We start from the raw sequence: 18,978 nt of genomic DNA, 5'->3' as shown, positions 1-18,978 counted from the left end.
AGACTTTCAGCTATGTATTCAGCCGAGTCGGAGCCGAGAATTGGCTCCAATCCCATCATTGTAAGAATGAAGGCGAGATAGGACAACATAACATTAAGAAGTTATGTACTCACCATAACGTTCCATGTTTGTTGTCCATCTTACCTATATTCTTGCTAGTTGGGTTCGGAACCAAGCATCGGTTCTGACTCAGCCTAATACAAAAGCTGGAGAGCTTCCACTGGGTCGAGGCTAGCCCCATCCCATGATGCATAGGGTAAGATAATCAGATGTCGTTTGCGAGTGAAAGCAGCAGTAATATCTCTACATATTTATAAATACAGCTTGTCTAACTGTAAAAAGGAGGAAATCAGAGACTTCAAAACCAACATAACTATATACATACATACCTACATATATATATATATATATATATATATATATATATATATATATACACATACATATATATATATATATATATATATATATATATATATATATATATATATATATATATATATATATATATATATATATATACATATATATATATATATATATATAGATATACAAAACCAACATAACTATATACATACATACCTACATATATATATATATATATATATATATATATATATATATATATATATATCTATATATACATATATATATATATATATATATATATATATACATATATATATATATATATATATATATATATAAGATTATCCGCCCGGTCCTCCAGGAACAAAGAAGGGGGAAAATGGGTGGGACGCAAGAATATAGGTGAGATGGACAGCAAACACGGAACGTTATGGTGAATACATAGCTTCTTAATGTTATTTTGTCCATTCTCGCTTTAATTCTTGCTGGTTGGGATAACTTCCCTAGCACCTTCATCCTAGGGTGGCTCAGGAGAACAGACTTTTTAATATGGTGGATCCAGAGAAAGACCTGTTCTGGGAGTCCATGTCTACTTTGTAATGAGTAATAAAGGTATGAGATCTCACCCATGTGGCAGCTGCACAAATAGCGTCCATAGGAAGTTTAGCCTAAAAAGCAGAGGACGCTGAGACCACTCTTGTGGAGCAGCCTTTCACTTTGCCTGGTAATTGTCTGTTATTATTGCTGTATGAGAAGGAAATGCAGCCTGTAAGCCATTTAGACAAAGTTACTTCAGAAACCGGTAATCCTTTACTTATGTCTGAAAAGGAAACAAAACTCTGGTCTGACTTTGTGAAATCTTTGGTACTATGCAAATAGAAGCGTGACTGTCTGTGTACATCTAGTTGATGCAATTTATATTCTGCCTTGTCACTATAGTTGGGAAAGAACACTGGCAATTCAATGGATTGATTTAGATTGTTTTCAGACTTTCGGTAAGAAAGAGGGATTAGTTCTTAAGGATACTCTGTCTTTGTGAAATACTATATAAGGAAGGCGTATAGAGAGAGCTTGGAGTTCTGACACCTGTCTGGCAGAGGTAATGGCTAATAAGAAAAGAGTTTTCCATGACAAGAACTTTACATGACAAAAAGATGCAGGTTCGAAGGGTAACAAGATTAAGGCAGATAGAACAAAATTTAGGTCCCAAGGGGCTGGAGGTTCTCTGATTGAGGATCTTAGTAAGAAGGTACCTTTCAAAAAGGCCTTGCATATAACCTGTGGGACATGACAGACACTCCCATCTCCCCAGAGTGGAAATTAGAGATGACTTCTACTTGTACTCTGATGGTAGCTTCTGCTGCACCTTCGTCAAAAAGTTTGGAGAGAAATTCTAGAACTGCTGCGATAGGAGCTATAAAAGGTTCTATATTGTGCTTAACAGCCCAGTAAGAAAATCTTTTCCATTTACTTGAATACAGTTTCCTTGTAGACAGTTTGTGGGAATAACCAAGATATGTTTAACTGCAGGGGAAAAATTGTAACACCTGGCTATATGGGGAATTGGAGCAGCCATGCTGTCAACTTGAGGGTCTGGATGGATGGATGGAATGTTCCCGATGAGTGGGTTAAAAGGTCTGGAACTGGGTCCAGAATCCACGGTTCCTCCAGGAGATGGGCCCAGAGAAAGGGGAACCAAATTTGTCGAGGCCAATAAGGTGCAATGAGTATCATAGTGCTGTTCAACTTGCTGGCTTTCTGAAAAACTTTGGGTATTAAGAGGAAGGATGGAAAGTCATATAGAAGTCCTGGGGGCCAATCATGAACGAGTGCAACCCTTGGCGACTTCCTGGGGGGGAATGAGGGCAAAGTAGCTGCTGCATTTGGCGTTCATGAAGGTGGAGAAAAGGTTGCAGCAAGGCTGGCCCCATTTCTGGAAGATCTCTTCCGCAATTTCTAGCGTTAGGGACCATTTGTGAGGCAACAGAATCAGTCTGCTGAGTTTGGCCACTATCACGTTGGATTTGCCTGGGATATGCATTACTAATACTATCAGAAAACATTAAGAAGCTACAGCCCATTGCCGCACCCATTGTGCCTCTCGACATAGGGGATACAATTTGGTTCTTGCCTGCTTGTTTATGTACCACACTACTGACATGTTGTCTGTCTGAATTGCAACCGTACCTATCGGAAGAGATTCCTGAAATGCCTGCAACGCATACAGCACCGCTCTCATCTCTAGGACATTGATGTGCAAGTGGTTCTCGTGTTCTCGCCATAAGCCTTGGACAGTCATTCCCAGATAATGCCCCCCACCCGATCTGGGAAGCGTCCGTGGTCAGTGCTGCCGTCGGTTGTGGAAATACAAACAGGCGGGCTAAGGACAACTGTTCCATTTGCAGCCACCAGAGAAGATCCTTCATGCATGAATCCGTAATGATTATCTGATGTGACAGGTAGATCTTGCATAGACCACTGGGCAAAAACCACTGTAGGACCCTTATGTGCAGCCATGCTAGAGGAACTAAAAGGATTGCCGCTGCCATGGTACCCCAAACCTGTAACACATACCTCGCTTGACCTTTCTTTTTGACATCAAGATCTCTCGAGGGTAATTTTTGCCACCATTTCTGTTGAATCCAATTCTGCGCCTAAGAAAGTAATATGCTGTGAAGGCAACAAAGCAGACTTTTTGAAATTTATTGTAATGCCTAGCTTGGCGCAAAGAAGTATTGTTTCATCCCTTGCTTGCAGTAGCAGATGCTTGGTGGTGGTGGTCAGGAGCCAGTCATCTAGGTATGGAAACACATGGAATCCTAAACATCTCAAGTGAGCCGTAACCACTGCCATGCATTTGGTGAACACTCTGGGGGCTGTAGTGAGACCAAAAAGGAAGGCTCGAAATTGGTAATGACTGGCTCCCAGCCGAAAGCACACGTGTTTCTTGGATCACCTGTCCATCTTTATATGGTAGTACGCATCCGGGAGATCTATTGAGCACATACAATCGTCTTTCCTGAGGAAGGGGAATACAGACTGCAGTATCACCATCCGGAACTTTGATTTTTTTTACAGATCTGTTCAATCTGCTGAGATCCAAAATGGGTCTCCAGTCCCCTGTCTTTTTCGGAACTAAAAAGAACCTTGAGTAAGTTCTGGATCCAATTTGGTCTGCAGGGACCTCTTGGATGACTCTTTTTTTCTAGCAACTTGTGTATCTCTGAAGTTGCGTCGCCTCTCTGACCGGGTGTGGTGCCTGGAATGGACTGATTTACAGGAGGGGGAGTGGAAAAGGGAATGTAATAAACTCTGGATATGACTGATTGTACCCATTTGTCTTGAGTGATTTCCAGCCAAGCATTTGGGTATAGTGACAAGTGTCCCCCGACTGCCTCACGAGAGCAGCAGGCGGGCCTCCTTTCAGGAACACTGGAAAGGCCTGCCCGAGAACATATCTCTGTCGCCCTGATTCTGCTGACCCCCTCTGCTGCGAGGTCAGCATCTTCCATTGTTACTTCCCCCTTGGCCCCTGGGGGAAGTTTCAACATGTGCTTCAGAAAAATCTTTTTGGGACTTGCAGAACCCCATCTTCCCACCTTTCTGACCTTTGGGATAAGGTCTATATGGGGTGGAAAAACAGACTCCAATGGCAGACAAGGTTTTTCCCTCCTGTTCACACCTGGTCAAAGTTTCTTTTGCCTTTGGTCCAAAAGGGGATGAACCATCAAAGGGGCATTGGTGAAGGAAGACTTGAAGGGTTCGTCAAAACTGCATAGACGCATCCAGGAATGTCTCCTCAAGGAAATTCCTGTAGCTGCTGCTCTGCTCGCTCCATCAGCTGCATATGAAATCAGTCTTATGGAGGAGTTTACAATTAAGTTGAGGGTGGAGAGCTGTGAGCAAACTTTATCTGTGATCCCCGAAGCTACAGTACACTGAAGAGTATCTCCTAGCTCTTTGAGGAGATCCCTTTGAAGCCTCGTAAAATGGGTCAAGTTCTTCAGTGACCACAGAGTAAAGGCCGCTAATGAGAAGGCATGATTTCTATATCTGTCCATCGTCCGTGACCTTTATTAGGAGTATGAACAGATGAGGAGGTCTCTGATAACTCCTTCTTAGTGGCCGCCGCCACCACCATCACATCTATAGGGATGCCTTTGGTTAGGAACTCTTTCTCAGTGGTGGCAGTGATAAATTTATTGGACCTCCACAGAACAGGCTCCACTGTATCAGGGGAAGTCCAGGCCTTACAAGATATAACGTTCATCAATTGGTCGTAAGGGGGAGACACCCAGGAAGTGGAAAGGCGAGCGCCAAAAGCCTCCAGGTATACTGATTCATTCCCTGAAGGGTTGGTGGGCTTCCAGCCAACCCTCTGTTTCAGGATCTCAAGGATGTCAGCAAAAGAGGCATCCTCAGAGGGGGATCGTGGGGACCCTTCTGAATCATCCAGATCGGTATCTGACATGAGAGACTCAGGGGAGTCTATATGCTTCCTCTTGCACTGTCTCTTCTGAGGGGCTTCCTCAGAGGGGTACTCCTCTGGTGAAGTTTCGGAAGAGACGATACTGCCCACAGGGGCTTCCTGAGGCTCTGGGTCTCTATGCTTGGGAGAAAGAGGCGATGATTAGCTCAACACTGGTGCCTGGGAGTGCAGAGAAACTGGGCCCGAGAATGAAGCTGTCTGGGGTGACAGCACTCTCTACTTCAGTTCAAAAGCCCCCCTCGCTCAGCCTCAAAAAGATCCTCCCCTCTGGAGAGGCAGAGGACCGGTTCCGAGGCAGGACAGGTGACTCTGAAGCCGATGTAATAGCCGAGGTCAACCTCACCGAGGCACCAAGTGGTAGAGTCGGATCAGACAACTGTCCACACCGACTCCCCTTCCCGGACCCGACGGGTGAGCGTCGGCTCCCAGACTCTGCGAAATCCGATGGACCCGAAGAAGTCGGAGAAGATGCTGGAACTGACAATTGTAAAGAAGGTCCAGGTTTCGATGGTTCCACTACTCTCTGACCCAAAATCTCTGGCTCCGAAGCCACAAGTGGGGTCGGAGGAGGAATTGGAGATGGTGCCTTGGACAATCCCGATTCCTTTGGGGTCGGTGACGATAAAACTTTTGCTAGTCCCAGTGGTTGAAGCAACCTCTTCACCACCCACTTCACATCATCATTAGATAAGCTCTTGGAGGAACAGGAGGATAAGAAAGGAGATCTAGCCCTCTCCAGAATGGGTGATCTCAATGTCGGCATGATTGGCTCCAAGATAGGAGACTGTGTCATAATTGGTAACTCTACCAGCTCTGTGGAAGAGATGGAGCCGAAGGCTTTGATTTTGCTCTGTTGGAGCCCAAATCCCTTGGTTCCAAAGTGGGACTTTTTTTAGGTGGTTCCGAAGCTGGAGATGCAATGGCAGATCTTTTGGACCCTTTAGTGTGAGAAGTAGAGGGAGAAGTAGGTTTTGAGCTCTGCGAACCCTCTAATGATTCCTGGAAAGGGCCTTTCAATAAGCCTCTGAGCATTAACTTGTTTTTACGTTCCTGAAGAGCCCTGCTACTAAAGGCATGACAAATCGTGCAAGGGTCTTGCAAATGGATGGCACCAAGACAATACACACAGCTAGTGTGCCCATCCATGAGAGACATTTTCTGAGTACACTGATCACACTTTTTGAATCCTGATTGCCTTGGTTCTTTTTTGTTCTTTATCTTTTTCTTTCTCTTTTGACATGGTTAAAACTAAGAATTAACATACCACAAAAAAAGTGTACTAACAAACTTGTCTAATCTAACAACTACTCTTAAACTAGGTAAAGAGTATAGAAAATACCAAAAACAGCTCTAACACAACAGAGCCTACTAACTATGACAACACCACACAAAAAAAATATATATATATAAAGAAAAAAAAGGTCATAGAACTGCCAAAGATGGGCTTAGCCAACTATTTGAATCACACTGTTAAACTACTCTAATAACAACAAATCTATCAAGAAACTAAGAAAGCTAATTGAAGAATCCTCTAACTTAAACGGATTCTCCAGGTAAGAAATGTGACAACACACGCGGAGTAGGGGAGTGGCCCTCTAAGTTAAACGGGCCGCTGAGAGCCCTCTAACTTAAACGGGTCTCGCACAAGAACAAAAGGGGAAAAATCACACCAGAACTACAAACAGGGGCTACTATAAGCTATTGAACATGACAAGAAAAGTTATTTTAGAGAACTTGCTGAAAAAAATATAATTTTAGACTACTCAGTCAACGAGCCAGCCACAAGACATCCTGGTCGCTTGAGCGGCATACGAGATCTGGGTATCTTACCCCATGCATTATGGGATAGGGGCTAGCCTCGAGCCAGCGAAAACTCTCCAGCTTTTGTATTAGGCCAAGTCGGAACTGATGCTCGGTTCCAAACCCAACCAGTAAGAATTAAGGCAAGCTTGGACAACATAACATTAAGGGACTCACAAATTCAATTATATAATTTTAGTTGAGTCTTGAAAAGTAACTGCATTTAAAAAAGGGATAATTACTATGGCATATAAAGTATTACATGATAACTGTGAGAATCAATCAGAGGATGTTAGAAAAGATCAGGAAGAGAAAGAATGGAAAGGTAACTTACAAAGGAACAATGGGGAGGACATCTGCATGGCTCCCAAGTGTGCAACAAAGTCTAGAAGGTTCCATTCTTTCTCAGGCAAATAACAAATGCTGTAAGTGTGATGGAAAAGAGAGCGGTTAGAAAGGAAATGGAAGTTATATACTTACCATAACTATAATATATCTGTGTTGTCTTCTGTCTGGTTAAATTGGTGGGTTATCAGATCTGACTCAGATCTCAGACTGGACATATTCCAAAAACTTCAGCCTGTCAAGCTCCACCTCCTCTATCCACAATCCCCTGCTCAACCAAGATTAATCCAGATCGAGTTTGCCCCTCTCTGCCCAAACTAAAATCACTCAGTCCCAATAGGAAAATACTAAGGACCCCAACAAAGGAGGAAAATTAACCTCCCTGACTTGGTCATTAGAGATCAAGAAACGTGTCACAGTGGCAGTGGCAGAAGGGACGTAAGTACATAACTTTTGCATCCAAAGTCTTTGCTGTCAGAATTCAACCTGTGGGGCAGAGTCCCCAGGCATGTAAAACCCTATGGAGGTCTTACTGAAGGATACTGTGCAATATAGTGGCACAAAAAGAAGCTCTGGATATTGACTAAATGTCCAATTTGTAGTGGGACACAAATGTGTGAGAACAAAACCAAGTAAGAGCTGCACAAACATCATCCAAAGCAGCTCTGGAGAAGAAAGATGTAGAAGTAGCCATAGTCTAGTAGAATAACATTTCAATTTACAATGCAAGGATATACCTTTCAAACTATACCCAAAGGAAATACAGTCAGACACTTTGACAGAGTAACCTTAAACACTGGCATGCCCTACTGGCCGTTGAAAATCAGACAGATAACTATTTAGACTTTCTGAAAGGTCTGGTTCTGTTCAAGTAAAACCTCAATTGTCTAGGGACATCAAGACAATGCAGTAAATAGTCCCCTTTGTAGGAAAATTCTGGAAAGACACTGGCAAGTGAATGGACTGATTCTAACTGTTCTCCATGGCCACCTTTGGGAGACAGGCAGGATCTGTGCAAAGGGACACCCTGTCTTCATGAAAAAACAAATACGGAGGTACCAAGGACAGGGCTTGCAGTTCTGACACCCACTTGGTGGAAGCAACACCCACTAAGTATAAAATCTTCCAAGACAATAACTTCACATCAGCCATAGCAGAAGGCTCAAATGGAGTTGCAGCAGCACCTGAAGCATGAAAGGCAAATTCCATTGTGGGACAGGGTCCCGGACTGGAGGATGCTACAAAAATGTACCCTTGAGAAAGGCCTTAGAAATTTTGAGAGCAGTCAATGACATATTATCCCTACCAATGTGAAAACTGAAAATGGCTGCTAATTGTATCTCAATAACAGAATAACTGGATCCCGACTTAACAAGTCTGCCACAAAATCCAGAATCCCTTCCAAAGGAGCTGAAAAGAGATCCAACCCCTTAGAATTTGCCCAACAAGTGAAGTGTTTTCACTTACTACCATACACTCTATCCATAAACATTTTTGACAAGAAGAGAAATATGCACCAGTCTTTCTGAAAGCCTGGAATTTCTGGCCAGCAGGGGAACTGGAGAAACCACGTGGTTAACTTGAGTGTCTAAAAAAGTCTGGTGGATAAAGACCCACCTAGTGAGAAATCAGATCTGGAATGGGATCCAGAACCCAAGAAGGGTACTTTAGAACAGGTCAAAGAAAGGGGAATCACACCTGATGGAGCCAAAGTGGGATGATGAGGATTACAGGCCAATGGACTGCCTTCTGAAGAAACTTTATTATCAGTGAGGTCAGAGAATAGGTGTAAAGGAGATCAGGGTCCAAGCATACAGAAGAGTCCCTGGGTGACTATCCCTGAAGAGGGACTAAGGCATAATAGCAGCTGCATTTGGCGTTAGACAGGGATGTGAATAAATCACAACATGGAGTGCACAGTAATTAAAAATCTAAATGGCAACTCTCGGATTCAGGGGCCATTAGTGTGGAAAGAGAATGTTCCTGCTCAAACTGTCTGCCAATATGCTGGATTTCCCCAGGATGTGTACTGCAACCAGAAACAGTCTCCCGGTGGACAGCAAGATAGACTCCAATCACCACCTGATCTGATCTCAACAAACATTTGTCAACACAATGGGGAACTCCATCAGATGCGTCAAGTAGGACCAATGCACTGCCAGTGTCCAAAGAAGAACCTTAATGTCGTACCTTGCTAGAGAACCAAGCAGTTGGTGGCAGCCATGCATCTTAAATGTATGAGAACAAGGAAAGGTGAAGGGTCAATACTGTAGTGACTGGGAGTCTTGCAATCTAAGAAACTGTATTCCTGACAACCTACGAACTCTACTGTTTGCACAGGGAAGAGGCTGGACTTCTGATAGCTGATCGTGATTCACAAGGAACTGCATAGCTGAAGTAAGGTGTCTCTGGCTCTGACTAAGAATGAAACTTGTGGTGTGGTATGGAGAAAATGGGACCCAAGTCCAGTGAAAAAGATTTTTTAATAAAAAACAAATCCAAAAATCAGTTAAGCTTAAGTGGACGAAAGCACTTAACTGATTTTTGGATTTTTTTTTTTTTATTAAAAAGTCTTTTTCACTGGACTTGAGTACTATTTTCTTTCATACCATGCCACAAATCTGCTTCTTAGTTTGTTTGTGGGAAGCCTTTGTCAGTTTTAGTTCTGACTAAGCACACTCTTGTCGAAGAGGCTACGAGTCAATTGCCCACATAAGGAAGACCCTGCAGCTTGAGCCAGGTTGCCATGACTGCCATACACATAGTGAACACCCCGGGTGTAGTGGTGAGATTAAAGGGCAGCGTGCTAAACTGATAATAACTGGCCCTCAGTCGAAAATGCAGAAAACTTTATGTGATAATAGGCGTCCTTGAGGTTGATCGAACACATCCAGCTATCCTTCCAAAAGAGAGGCAGGATGGACTGCACTGTCACCATCCAGAACTTGGTCTGTTTTACAAAATTATTCAACTTGCTTAAATCCAGACCTAGCAAGAGATTATTTTTCTTCTTTGGAACCAAAAAGAATTTTGAATAGACCCTGGATCCGCCTGGTCTGGTGGGACCTCTTGGATGACTCAGTTTAATAACAGCTTCTGAATTTTGGTGGTTATATCCTTTCTTAGAAGGGGTGGCACATCTAGAAGATGGTTTGTTCTGCAGACTGTCCCTGCAGTGAGGTAGATACCCATTGTGGTTACCCCCCCCCATGCCGTAGGGGTAAACTTCAGAAGTAGTTTTCTGAAAAGGCTGCTGTACTTTCCAAAAAAGAGACACCCTCCCCTTCTGGTTCCAAAGGAAGGTATGTTGAGGGGCAGCAAAATCTACTCCAACAGCAGACAGGGTTTTCCCATCCTGCTCACTTCTGTTCAAAGTGTCCTTAATCTTAAGCCCAAAAAGTGAAGAGCCATCAAAGGGGGCATTAATTAAGGACACCTTGAAACCATCTGCAAAATTGCACAGTCTCATCCAAGCATGGGGACGCATGGGAATGCAGGCACCAGTGGCTAACGACATACCATCATCTACATTAGACACCAGACGTATGGACACATTAACAGTAGATTGCACAGTAGACAAATGAGTCTCACCAGTCTTCTGAGACTTCAGAGTCTGCTGTGCCTTAACTACCCTTAACACTTCTAACACAATGTCAAGCTGAAGTCTGGTCAAGTGAGCGACATAGTTTACTGCCCTCAGTGCGAGTGTGGCTGAGATGTAGGAGCGCTTCCCCAACTGATCCAAAGCCAAGGACTCCATATTCGAGGGATGAACTGAGAAACTCTCTTCTGAGAGGTCCTTCATACTGGTCGCTGCCACCACAACTGCATTAATTGCCAGATCTGTACTTCACTGTTGACAGTCCTTGGGAGGAGAGAGAATCTTGTCCAGTTTCTTAGGGACTGGTTCCAGTGTACTGGGCTCCTTCTACTCCCTCTGGAAGAACAGGTCAATAAGGGCACTGGAGGGGGGTCACCCAAGACATGGCTAGACCCACCCCAAAGGCCTCCAAAAACACTGACTCCTCAGGAGATGAGGCTTCTGCAGTCTAATCTTCACAATGGCAAAGCAGCTCAAAAAGATCACCAAAAGAGGCGGCCTCGGGGGTGGGGGATTAGGGGATTACTCTATTTTCTCAAGGTCAGTATCCTTGATGATGGATTCTTCAGGAGAATCCAGGTGCTTCTTCTTGTCCGAAACTTCCCAACTTGGAGAATCTGGGGGTGGGGGTGGGGGTGGAAGAGGTAGGGAGCCCTGTGAAGTAGAGCATACTGGAGACCACCAGGGCTGGGCTGAGCCAGAGCAGAATGAATTGTTTCCACAACAGCAAATGTTGAAGATGGAGGCATTCTGGTTGCAGCTGACCACTCCTCTCCTAACAGGAGAACATCCTCTCTATGATGTTAAAGACAGAAACTGAAACATTCCACCTGGGTCTACAGACCTAGGATCTAAAGATCCCAAGGACATCGCAGACTCTGGAGCAGCTCCAACTGGCCCCGACACAAACACTGGAGCCATAACTATAAACAGCAGAGCCACTGAACAAGAGGGATGATCCCGAAACTAAAATTGTTGAACATGACTAGCAAACTCCCATTTTTCCATGTCTGATCCAAGGCCCACTCGACTTTGATGTGGCCAGAGTTGTGGAATCCAATGTGGGGGCAGGAGTCAAACTCATCCAGGCTGTCAGATCTGACCCAAAGGGAGGAAAGGCAACTGGCTCTGATGAACTCGGAACTGTAGGGCCCGAGGGAAGGAAATCAACTTAAAGGTGCCGACGCCTAAGGTCAAGGACCTGGAGAAGGGATCAGTCTCATTTCTATCCATGCCTTTAAAAAGGATCACATTAGCTGCTCTAGGTCAGTGGGTCTTAAACGTCCAAATGAATGGGATGACCGAGCCAAAGAAGCCACTGAAGGAGGCTCGCCTACTGGAAGATGGCACCGATGACCAGATCCAAATTGGAGAAGCTTGGCTCTCAGTTGAAGAAGATGACCACTCTGGCAAGGACTATAGTTGAGTAAAAAGGGAGAAGGGAGAAAAAGTCCAGTCTGAGGGAGCCCTCTTCGACAAAAAAGGAATCAGGACACTAAGAGTGAGAGAGGGTGCCTTACTTACAGTCGACACCGAAGGTGAACAAGTCCGAGGTGTTAGAGCCAATAATGGAGCTGAAACTGCCAGGGGAGCAGACGGTCTTTGAACTTCAGATCCAGCGGACCAGAAGAAGAGTCAGATCATCTTCAGTCCCCCTTTGAAGTCTTGGGGTCCTTAGAGCCCTGCTTATGACCCCAGTCACTCATCACTGTTGCTGGAAAAGGAAGAGGAAACATCAACCGGCAACAGTCCTTTTATGACCAACTCAACCCTTTTCTCATTAGGTTCATAGATTAGTACTAAGCTAACTGCACTTGCGAGCCATTTTAAGCCTAGCCAATTATCCCTTGGGAGACTCAAACCCTGCACCTTGTGTTTGTAAGGCAAGCACTTTAACCATTAGGCCACCCTCCCAACCCTATAACTGTGTGAGTGCCAAAGCACCCACAAATACAACATGGTGATTTGAGGTAAGAAGCCTCCAGACAGTATACACACCTGTGACTGTAAGTTGCACACTTTTTAAAACCCTTCACACTGAAATGCAAGCAAATGAAAAGAATCAGTAACCACTACACAAACTTTGTCTAAGTCAAAAGAACATTAACACCTAAAACCCAGCAAACAATCACTAACCACAATAGAAATAAACTAAGCAGGGAAAAGCCCACTAACAAGATCAATGCTAACAGCCTATCCTACCTACTACAAGAAAAGCTATACCACAACTAGAAAAACACAAAAAAGAAGGGTAGAAGATAAGAAAAAGCTCAAATACACTTAAACATTCACAATAATGGATACACTCCCATGGATCAAATGACCAAATTTCTGTCCAGAAATGGTGACAAACAAGATATGGGGGGGGGAAATCATTTTAAGTGGGGGATTATGGGTACAGAAGGAGCTCAGCTGCTTGATGTCTTTGGAATATGGTTGGTTTCGGATCCGAGTCAAATTCAATAACCCACAAGCTGAATCCAGATGAAAAAGATAACATCTGATCATATTTTTTTGGAATGCAACAAGTTGGCAGACCTAAAAAAAAATTTCTACAGAGCAGAGTACTCTGTTGAAAATGTTAAGGGTACAAATGGCTGCAACTAAGGAAATGATTCCTTTGAACTGGGACGAAGTATCTGAATGGCCCAGACACAGTAAGGCCTTACCAAGATTAAAGATACTGCTGCCAAAAAAGCAATTTTTAGAAAATCAAAATCAAAACCAGCTGTAACTCAAGTACTGCATACTGTACTGTAGAAAAAGGAACTAGAGAAGTGATCTTTAGATAAGGGAAGGAGCAAATTACATATAAATAAATGGAATTTGTGGGAACAATACATGCATAATAATGTTCAGGTGGAGGCATGAGGTTTAAGGGAACGCAGGAATTGAATAATTCCTGTAATTCTTTAGTGAACCATAATTAAAATGTGTATGTATTGTATAATGTATGAATATGAAAATATATTAATAGTGCTTGTTTTCTAGTAATGTATGAGTGCCTGTGATAATTTAATTAGTGTCTAAGAACAAAAAACAATATTAATTTACTTACTTGTTAAGTAATGTATCTTTGTCCCTTGTACAAGTCTACCACTACTTTTCCAGAAAGTGCCCACCACTTCTGTGACTCAGCTTTTACTTATCTGCCTTGTGTAGCAAAATTTGCTATTTGGGGAAAAATATTACTTTTCCTGCCCTGTTAAACAACAAAACTATTTTAACTCTCTTCTTAAAGTAAAATCTTAAATTTTACTTAAGTTAAATTTAGGTTTTAGAATCTCTTCTCTATACACGATCTGAGCTTAGCTCACGTTGGTGCTGTGATTCATTCTGCTTTACTGTAGTGGTCTTTTTTGTTTTCAGATATTCTCAGTTCCGACTCCATACTTGTCACCAATATTGATAACTTAGCTTCTTTATCTTACTAAGTGTTTATAGTTTACCATTTGATCTTCCATGATCCCATTATTCTCACCATTAAACAGACCCAAAATTTCTAAATTTAAGCATCTTGTGGAGAGTCTCATTTGCATTTCTCATTCATACTACTTTTAAATATTTTTTGTTGCTTAATTTACTTCTTCCTATTGCTACCTAACCTAGTTATTCAAGCTGCCAGAAATTCCTAGATAGCTTTAATGACCTAATTATTATTAAATCACAGGGGTTTCCCTGTTCCCTCCAATATGTCCCCTCTCCCCTTTTTTGCTCCTTCTCTTCTTTCTGTAAACACACTGCTCATACTGAACTTAACCAATAAACATGAGAGACATATGCAAGTGATTTATCCTCTCTGGTAAAATTATGAAGTATTTGCTCATGACAGTTTTTTTTCTACAATGTGTGAGATCAAATTATAATCTAATACATCTTAGATACATTTTTTTTTAAACAGTAACATTTTGTACTATGGGGCATACAAAGAACCTGTGTCCCTTACCACCTTATGTTTTATGCATTCTAAGGTTAAATAATTTACACTATTCCAAAGATCTACCATATCACTACTTAGTTTTACTGATTTATCCTACATTTTTCCTAGTCTCTCCAGTCAAAGTTTAGCTTGTGTTTCCATATTGGTGCTATCTGATAAGTAACCTGGTCAAGGTGTATAGCAGGCTTGATGTATATTGGGACACTTGTGCTCTCTACCCACACTTTTAGTTGAAATAAGGGGAAATGTTTAATAGGAAATCTTTCTCATGTGGATTCCTTAGAAACACTCTTCTTTGTTTCTCAATCCTCCCCTTTTTGCTGGTTATCATTAGCCCTTTCAATTCAAGATTTCCAATGCCTGTTCACGATCTAACAATGTTTAAGCTCCTGACGGAAAGAAAATTTTCAGGATTGTTAGATACAGGAGTTTAAAACATAGGTTTTCTCTCCTACACAGCTTGAATACTGGTACAAATCTGTTTCTTCTTGCTCTAGTGAAAGGGGAGAACTGGTTCCCAACATACACTCATGCTTCCCCTATTTTTAAATGCTTATCTTTCTGCCACAGTTGTGCAAGCAAATTTTCTTCAAGTGTAAAAGTCTGACATTTGATCATGTCTTGAATGGGTGTTTTTGCCTTTTAAAGGAATAAAAACCTTGTGAGCCCTTTTCAACAATATATCTGTCTCCTGAAGTCTAGTCCATACGTTTACTTTTTCATGAAATTCAAAAACAGTATTTTCCCTCAAGTCCTTCAGGTACATTTAAGAAGTGATGACTGTCACGTCAGTCTCTATCTTACAACACTGTTAACTTTTTAGTTATCCCTTCCTGAGTAGCATCAACTTCAATTAGCCTTTCTGTAAAATTAGTGTAGCTCTTCTAGATCTCCATTATATCTTGATCATGCCTGCTTAGCAGCTATTCAATTACTTCTATCAGTTTATCATTGGCTTTTCTATAGTACTGGAGGGTTCCATTGAGTTACAATTTTGTTATGGATTTTGTCCGGCTTATCATTCATAGTTGGCATAATTCTCTGATTAGCCACCCATACAGAGATGTGATTTGTTTCCTGACAGCGTGATTTTCTGTTTAATATTGTTTTTTCTTACTCTTCCCCTTTCTCAAAGACATTCAGTGTCAAGAACACCTCAAATGGTAAAACTAAGTGTTATCAACACAAAAGGTCTACAATTTGAAACTTACCATAACCAAACTCATGGAAGCTATAAGAGAATGCTCTAACTGCATCATTACCATACTAGAAGTCCCCAGCATGTAACCGTTTTGACGGGAATTCTTCCTTCATGTAAAGGTACAGGTATCTGTCCCAGTTATGTTTAAAACACAAAGGACAACACCAACAAGCCTGGTAACCCTTTGCCATATGAGATGGCACTCATTCTCCAAAGGGACAGTGAGTCGCAGAGAGATGGCCTTTCAGGGACCTGCCAGACAGTCATTGCACACTGAAAGACTATCAATTTAAAGACTAGCACACTACAGTAATGACTCATCTGGTTAACATATAAAGGACAAAGACAGTTTGCAAGGTATGGCAGGGATCATCAAAAACTGTCCTGTCAAAGTGCATCTGGGAGCACAGTCCATATGCAATAAAAAAATCTCAGCGGTACAAAATGGCATTCTTACCATTTTCAGAAGATTCTTCATATTTTATTACTGGCTGTACTTCCATTTCTTTTTTTTCTTCTGTTTCTTTGGAAGGTTCCTCATCATCCTTGTATAGAAGTGCATCAGTTTTCTTACCATTACCATTAGCAGCTTCCTTAATCTTCTGCAAATTAAAAGCAGTAATTATTTTCAAAATAGAAGTATGTATATAAAGGTAGGTTAGTCTACAGTTATCATGAAAATTAAAATGATGTATTTAACATAATGCTAGATATGTGTTGTCTTCTTCCATCAGCTGTTGGGTAAATTGGATCCAACCAGACCCGAAGCTTGCTACTTTCAGACTTTTGGATCTAAGGCCCAGGCTCCTCCCCTTCACCCATAATCCCCTCCATCTTGTTAACATCTCAGATTGAGTTTGCTTGCCTACATAAATAACCATATCTATATCACCCCTTTAAAAGTAAAAAGAGCCTGAAAGGATTACAGAACATTCAGACCGTAAAATAAGACAAGGCTCCAATAATGTCCAGTGCTGTCATTTCAGAGTCCTGTACAATGCCAGTTTGGTAGTGGGAATGCAGGGAGTGGAAGTTGAGATGGGCGGAACAAGGCAACATGGATCTAGCATTACTCTAAGTACAAAACTTTCATCTATGATGTCGTCTTTCCTGTTTCAACTGTTGGGACAGATTCCTCAGCCACTAAAAAACCCATGAGGTCTCATGAAAGAATACTTTGGAGAATGGTGGAGCCAAATGAAGCCCTGGACATAGATTGCAAGTTCAGTCTGTAGTGGGAAATAGATGTATGTACAGTAGACCAAGTAGCTGCAGCACAGATATCATCAATAAGAACTCTAGAAAAGAGAGCTGCAGAAGTTGCAACAGCTCTATTAGAATGAGCTTAAGGTTTGTCAAGTAAAGACAATCCTTTAACTTTGTAAACAGAAGTGATACAATCAAACAACCATCTGAATAGTATGACCTTTGAAACACTGTCTCACAATTTAGCCCTGGAAAATGAGAGAAAAAGTTGCTTGGTTTTTAAAATTCTCGACAAGGGGCAAACAGAAACATAATTTATTATGAACACCAAGTAAATGTAAGTTGGAATATACTCCTTTGTTTGAGAAATTAGAAAAGAAGACTACAAAATTAATAGCCTGATTCAAGGCAGGTTCTTTTTTCTATGGCCTCACTTGGTGTACCCTCCCTGGGTGCTGGAACCTTTTCCAAATTTGATCTCTCATCCAACTTTGGTTCATAGGTGTTTACTAGGCTAACGACCACAAGGGCCTTTTTAAGCCTAAGCCATGCATCCTAAATCGCAGAGTTCTGATACCCTTGATGAGTGTAAGCATGGGCCTGGGAGATTAACCATTTACAGGCTACCTATCTGCATCACAGACATGGGTTCCAAACCAGGGATGAATTTCCAGTTTCCCATCCAACTGTCCAAGTTGCACTTGAATTGGATTAGGGAGGAACTTTGCTTCTCATGGATGGGGAGCCTGTTCCATAGATGGGGTAGTCTCTGGGATACATACCTATCTATCCAGCAGGTCCTATTTATATCACAGGCAAAGTTTAAGTCTTTAGAACGGGTAATTCTGGTACTGTTTGTTTTGTGGATATGCAGGAGGTCTATCAGAGTGGAGTCTGACAATGCCCTGTATACCAGGCATAGATCTCCCCTCAAAAGCCTGTAGGAGACAGAATACAGGGATAGGGCCTTGAGGTGGTTTGCATTGGACATATTACTTATGCCCTGTATTCTTTTAATGAGGAACATCTGTGGTCGTTCCAGTTGTTGGATGTGCCTGGTTAGGTACATACCAAAGGGGGCATTGTACTCAATGATAGGTCTGATGAATGTCAAATATAGTGGAATAATGACTTCCTTGGACTTAGATGCCATACCTTTGTTTATAAGTTGAGCAACATAGAATGATTTCCTCACCACTGTAGACACGTGATGCTCAAAGGCTGGATTACCATCTATGTGTATCCCTAAGTCACTGACTACTGGGTCAACGCTAAGGGATTTATTGTCAATATGAATGTTACCAGGGATGGATGTCTTCCCAAAGGATACTATTATGCATTTTTTGGCATATAGTTTTCGTTCATGACTCTGACAGCAGTTGTTTGTCTGTCAGTCCCTCCTGGAGAACATTTGTGTCAGTGTGAGATTCAATGACAGCTCCTAATTTGCAGTCATCTGCAAATTTAGTCAGCTAGAGACCACAACATTGGCCTTGACTTCTGAGAAGTAAATGCCAAAAAGGAGCAGTCCAAGGACTGATCCCTGAGGAACTCCACTTGTGACTCGCCTCTTTGTAGAGGTGAACTCCCCAATTCTAACTTCCTGGGTCCTATCTGTGAGCCAGTTGGCTATCCACTGGGTGACATACGGGTTTGTACCTAACCTCTTGAGTTTGTCAACAATGCCTGAGTGAGGTATTATGTCAAATGCCCTGGCCATGTCAAGGTAGGCAGTGTGAATGACTTTGCCCTCATCCATTGCTTTGGTGACCTTCTCAAAGAAGTCCACCAGGTTGAGTAGGCACGATCTGCCCTTGACAAATCCAAACTGGGTTGAGTCCAATGTCTGGAGGTTTACTATACCTCTATTAATCATCTCCATGATAATTTCCATGGCTTTACATATAAGACCAGTGAGACTTATGGGTCTGTAGTTTCCAGGGTCTGTAGATGGCCCACCTTTGTGCAGAGGGATGACTGTTGCCTTTCTCCATTCATGAGGCACAAAGCGTGTTTGGAGGCTACAG

The 18,978-nt window shown here is 42.2% G+C and overlaps 1 protein-coding gene across 1 annotated transcript in view; it reads right to left on the bottom strand.

Moving 5' to 3' along the window:
• CLGN (calmegin) overlaps nt 1–18,978 on the bottom strand; it is a 2,483,974-nt gene that overhangs the window by 271,939 nt on the left and 2,193,057 nt on the right. Inside the window, exon 13 of the mRNA XM_044061624.1 lies at nt 16,203–16,347. Within this exon, the coding sequence (XP_043917559.1) occupies nt 16,203–16,347 (145 nt within the window). The remainder of the gene's footprint in view (nt 1–16,202; nt 16,348–18,978) is intronic.

Source organism: Protopterus annectens, chromosome 2.part0 (assembly GCF_019279795.1).
Source record: "Protopterus annectens isolate FY-2018-M chromosome 2.part0, PAN1.0, whole genome shotgun sequence".
NCBI classification, from domain to species: domain Eukaryota; kingdom Metazoa; phylum Chordata; order Ceratodontiformes; family Protopteridae; genus Protopterus; species Protopterus annectens.
The sequence above is the reverse complement of the archived record's forward strand: the minus strand, read 5'-3'. Positions and strand labels throughout refer to the sequence as shown.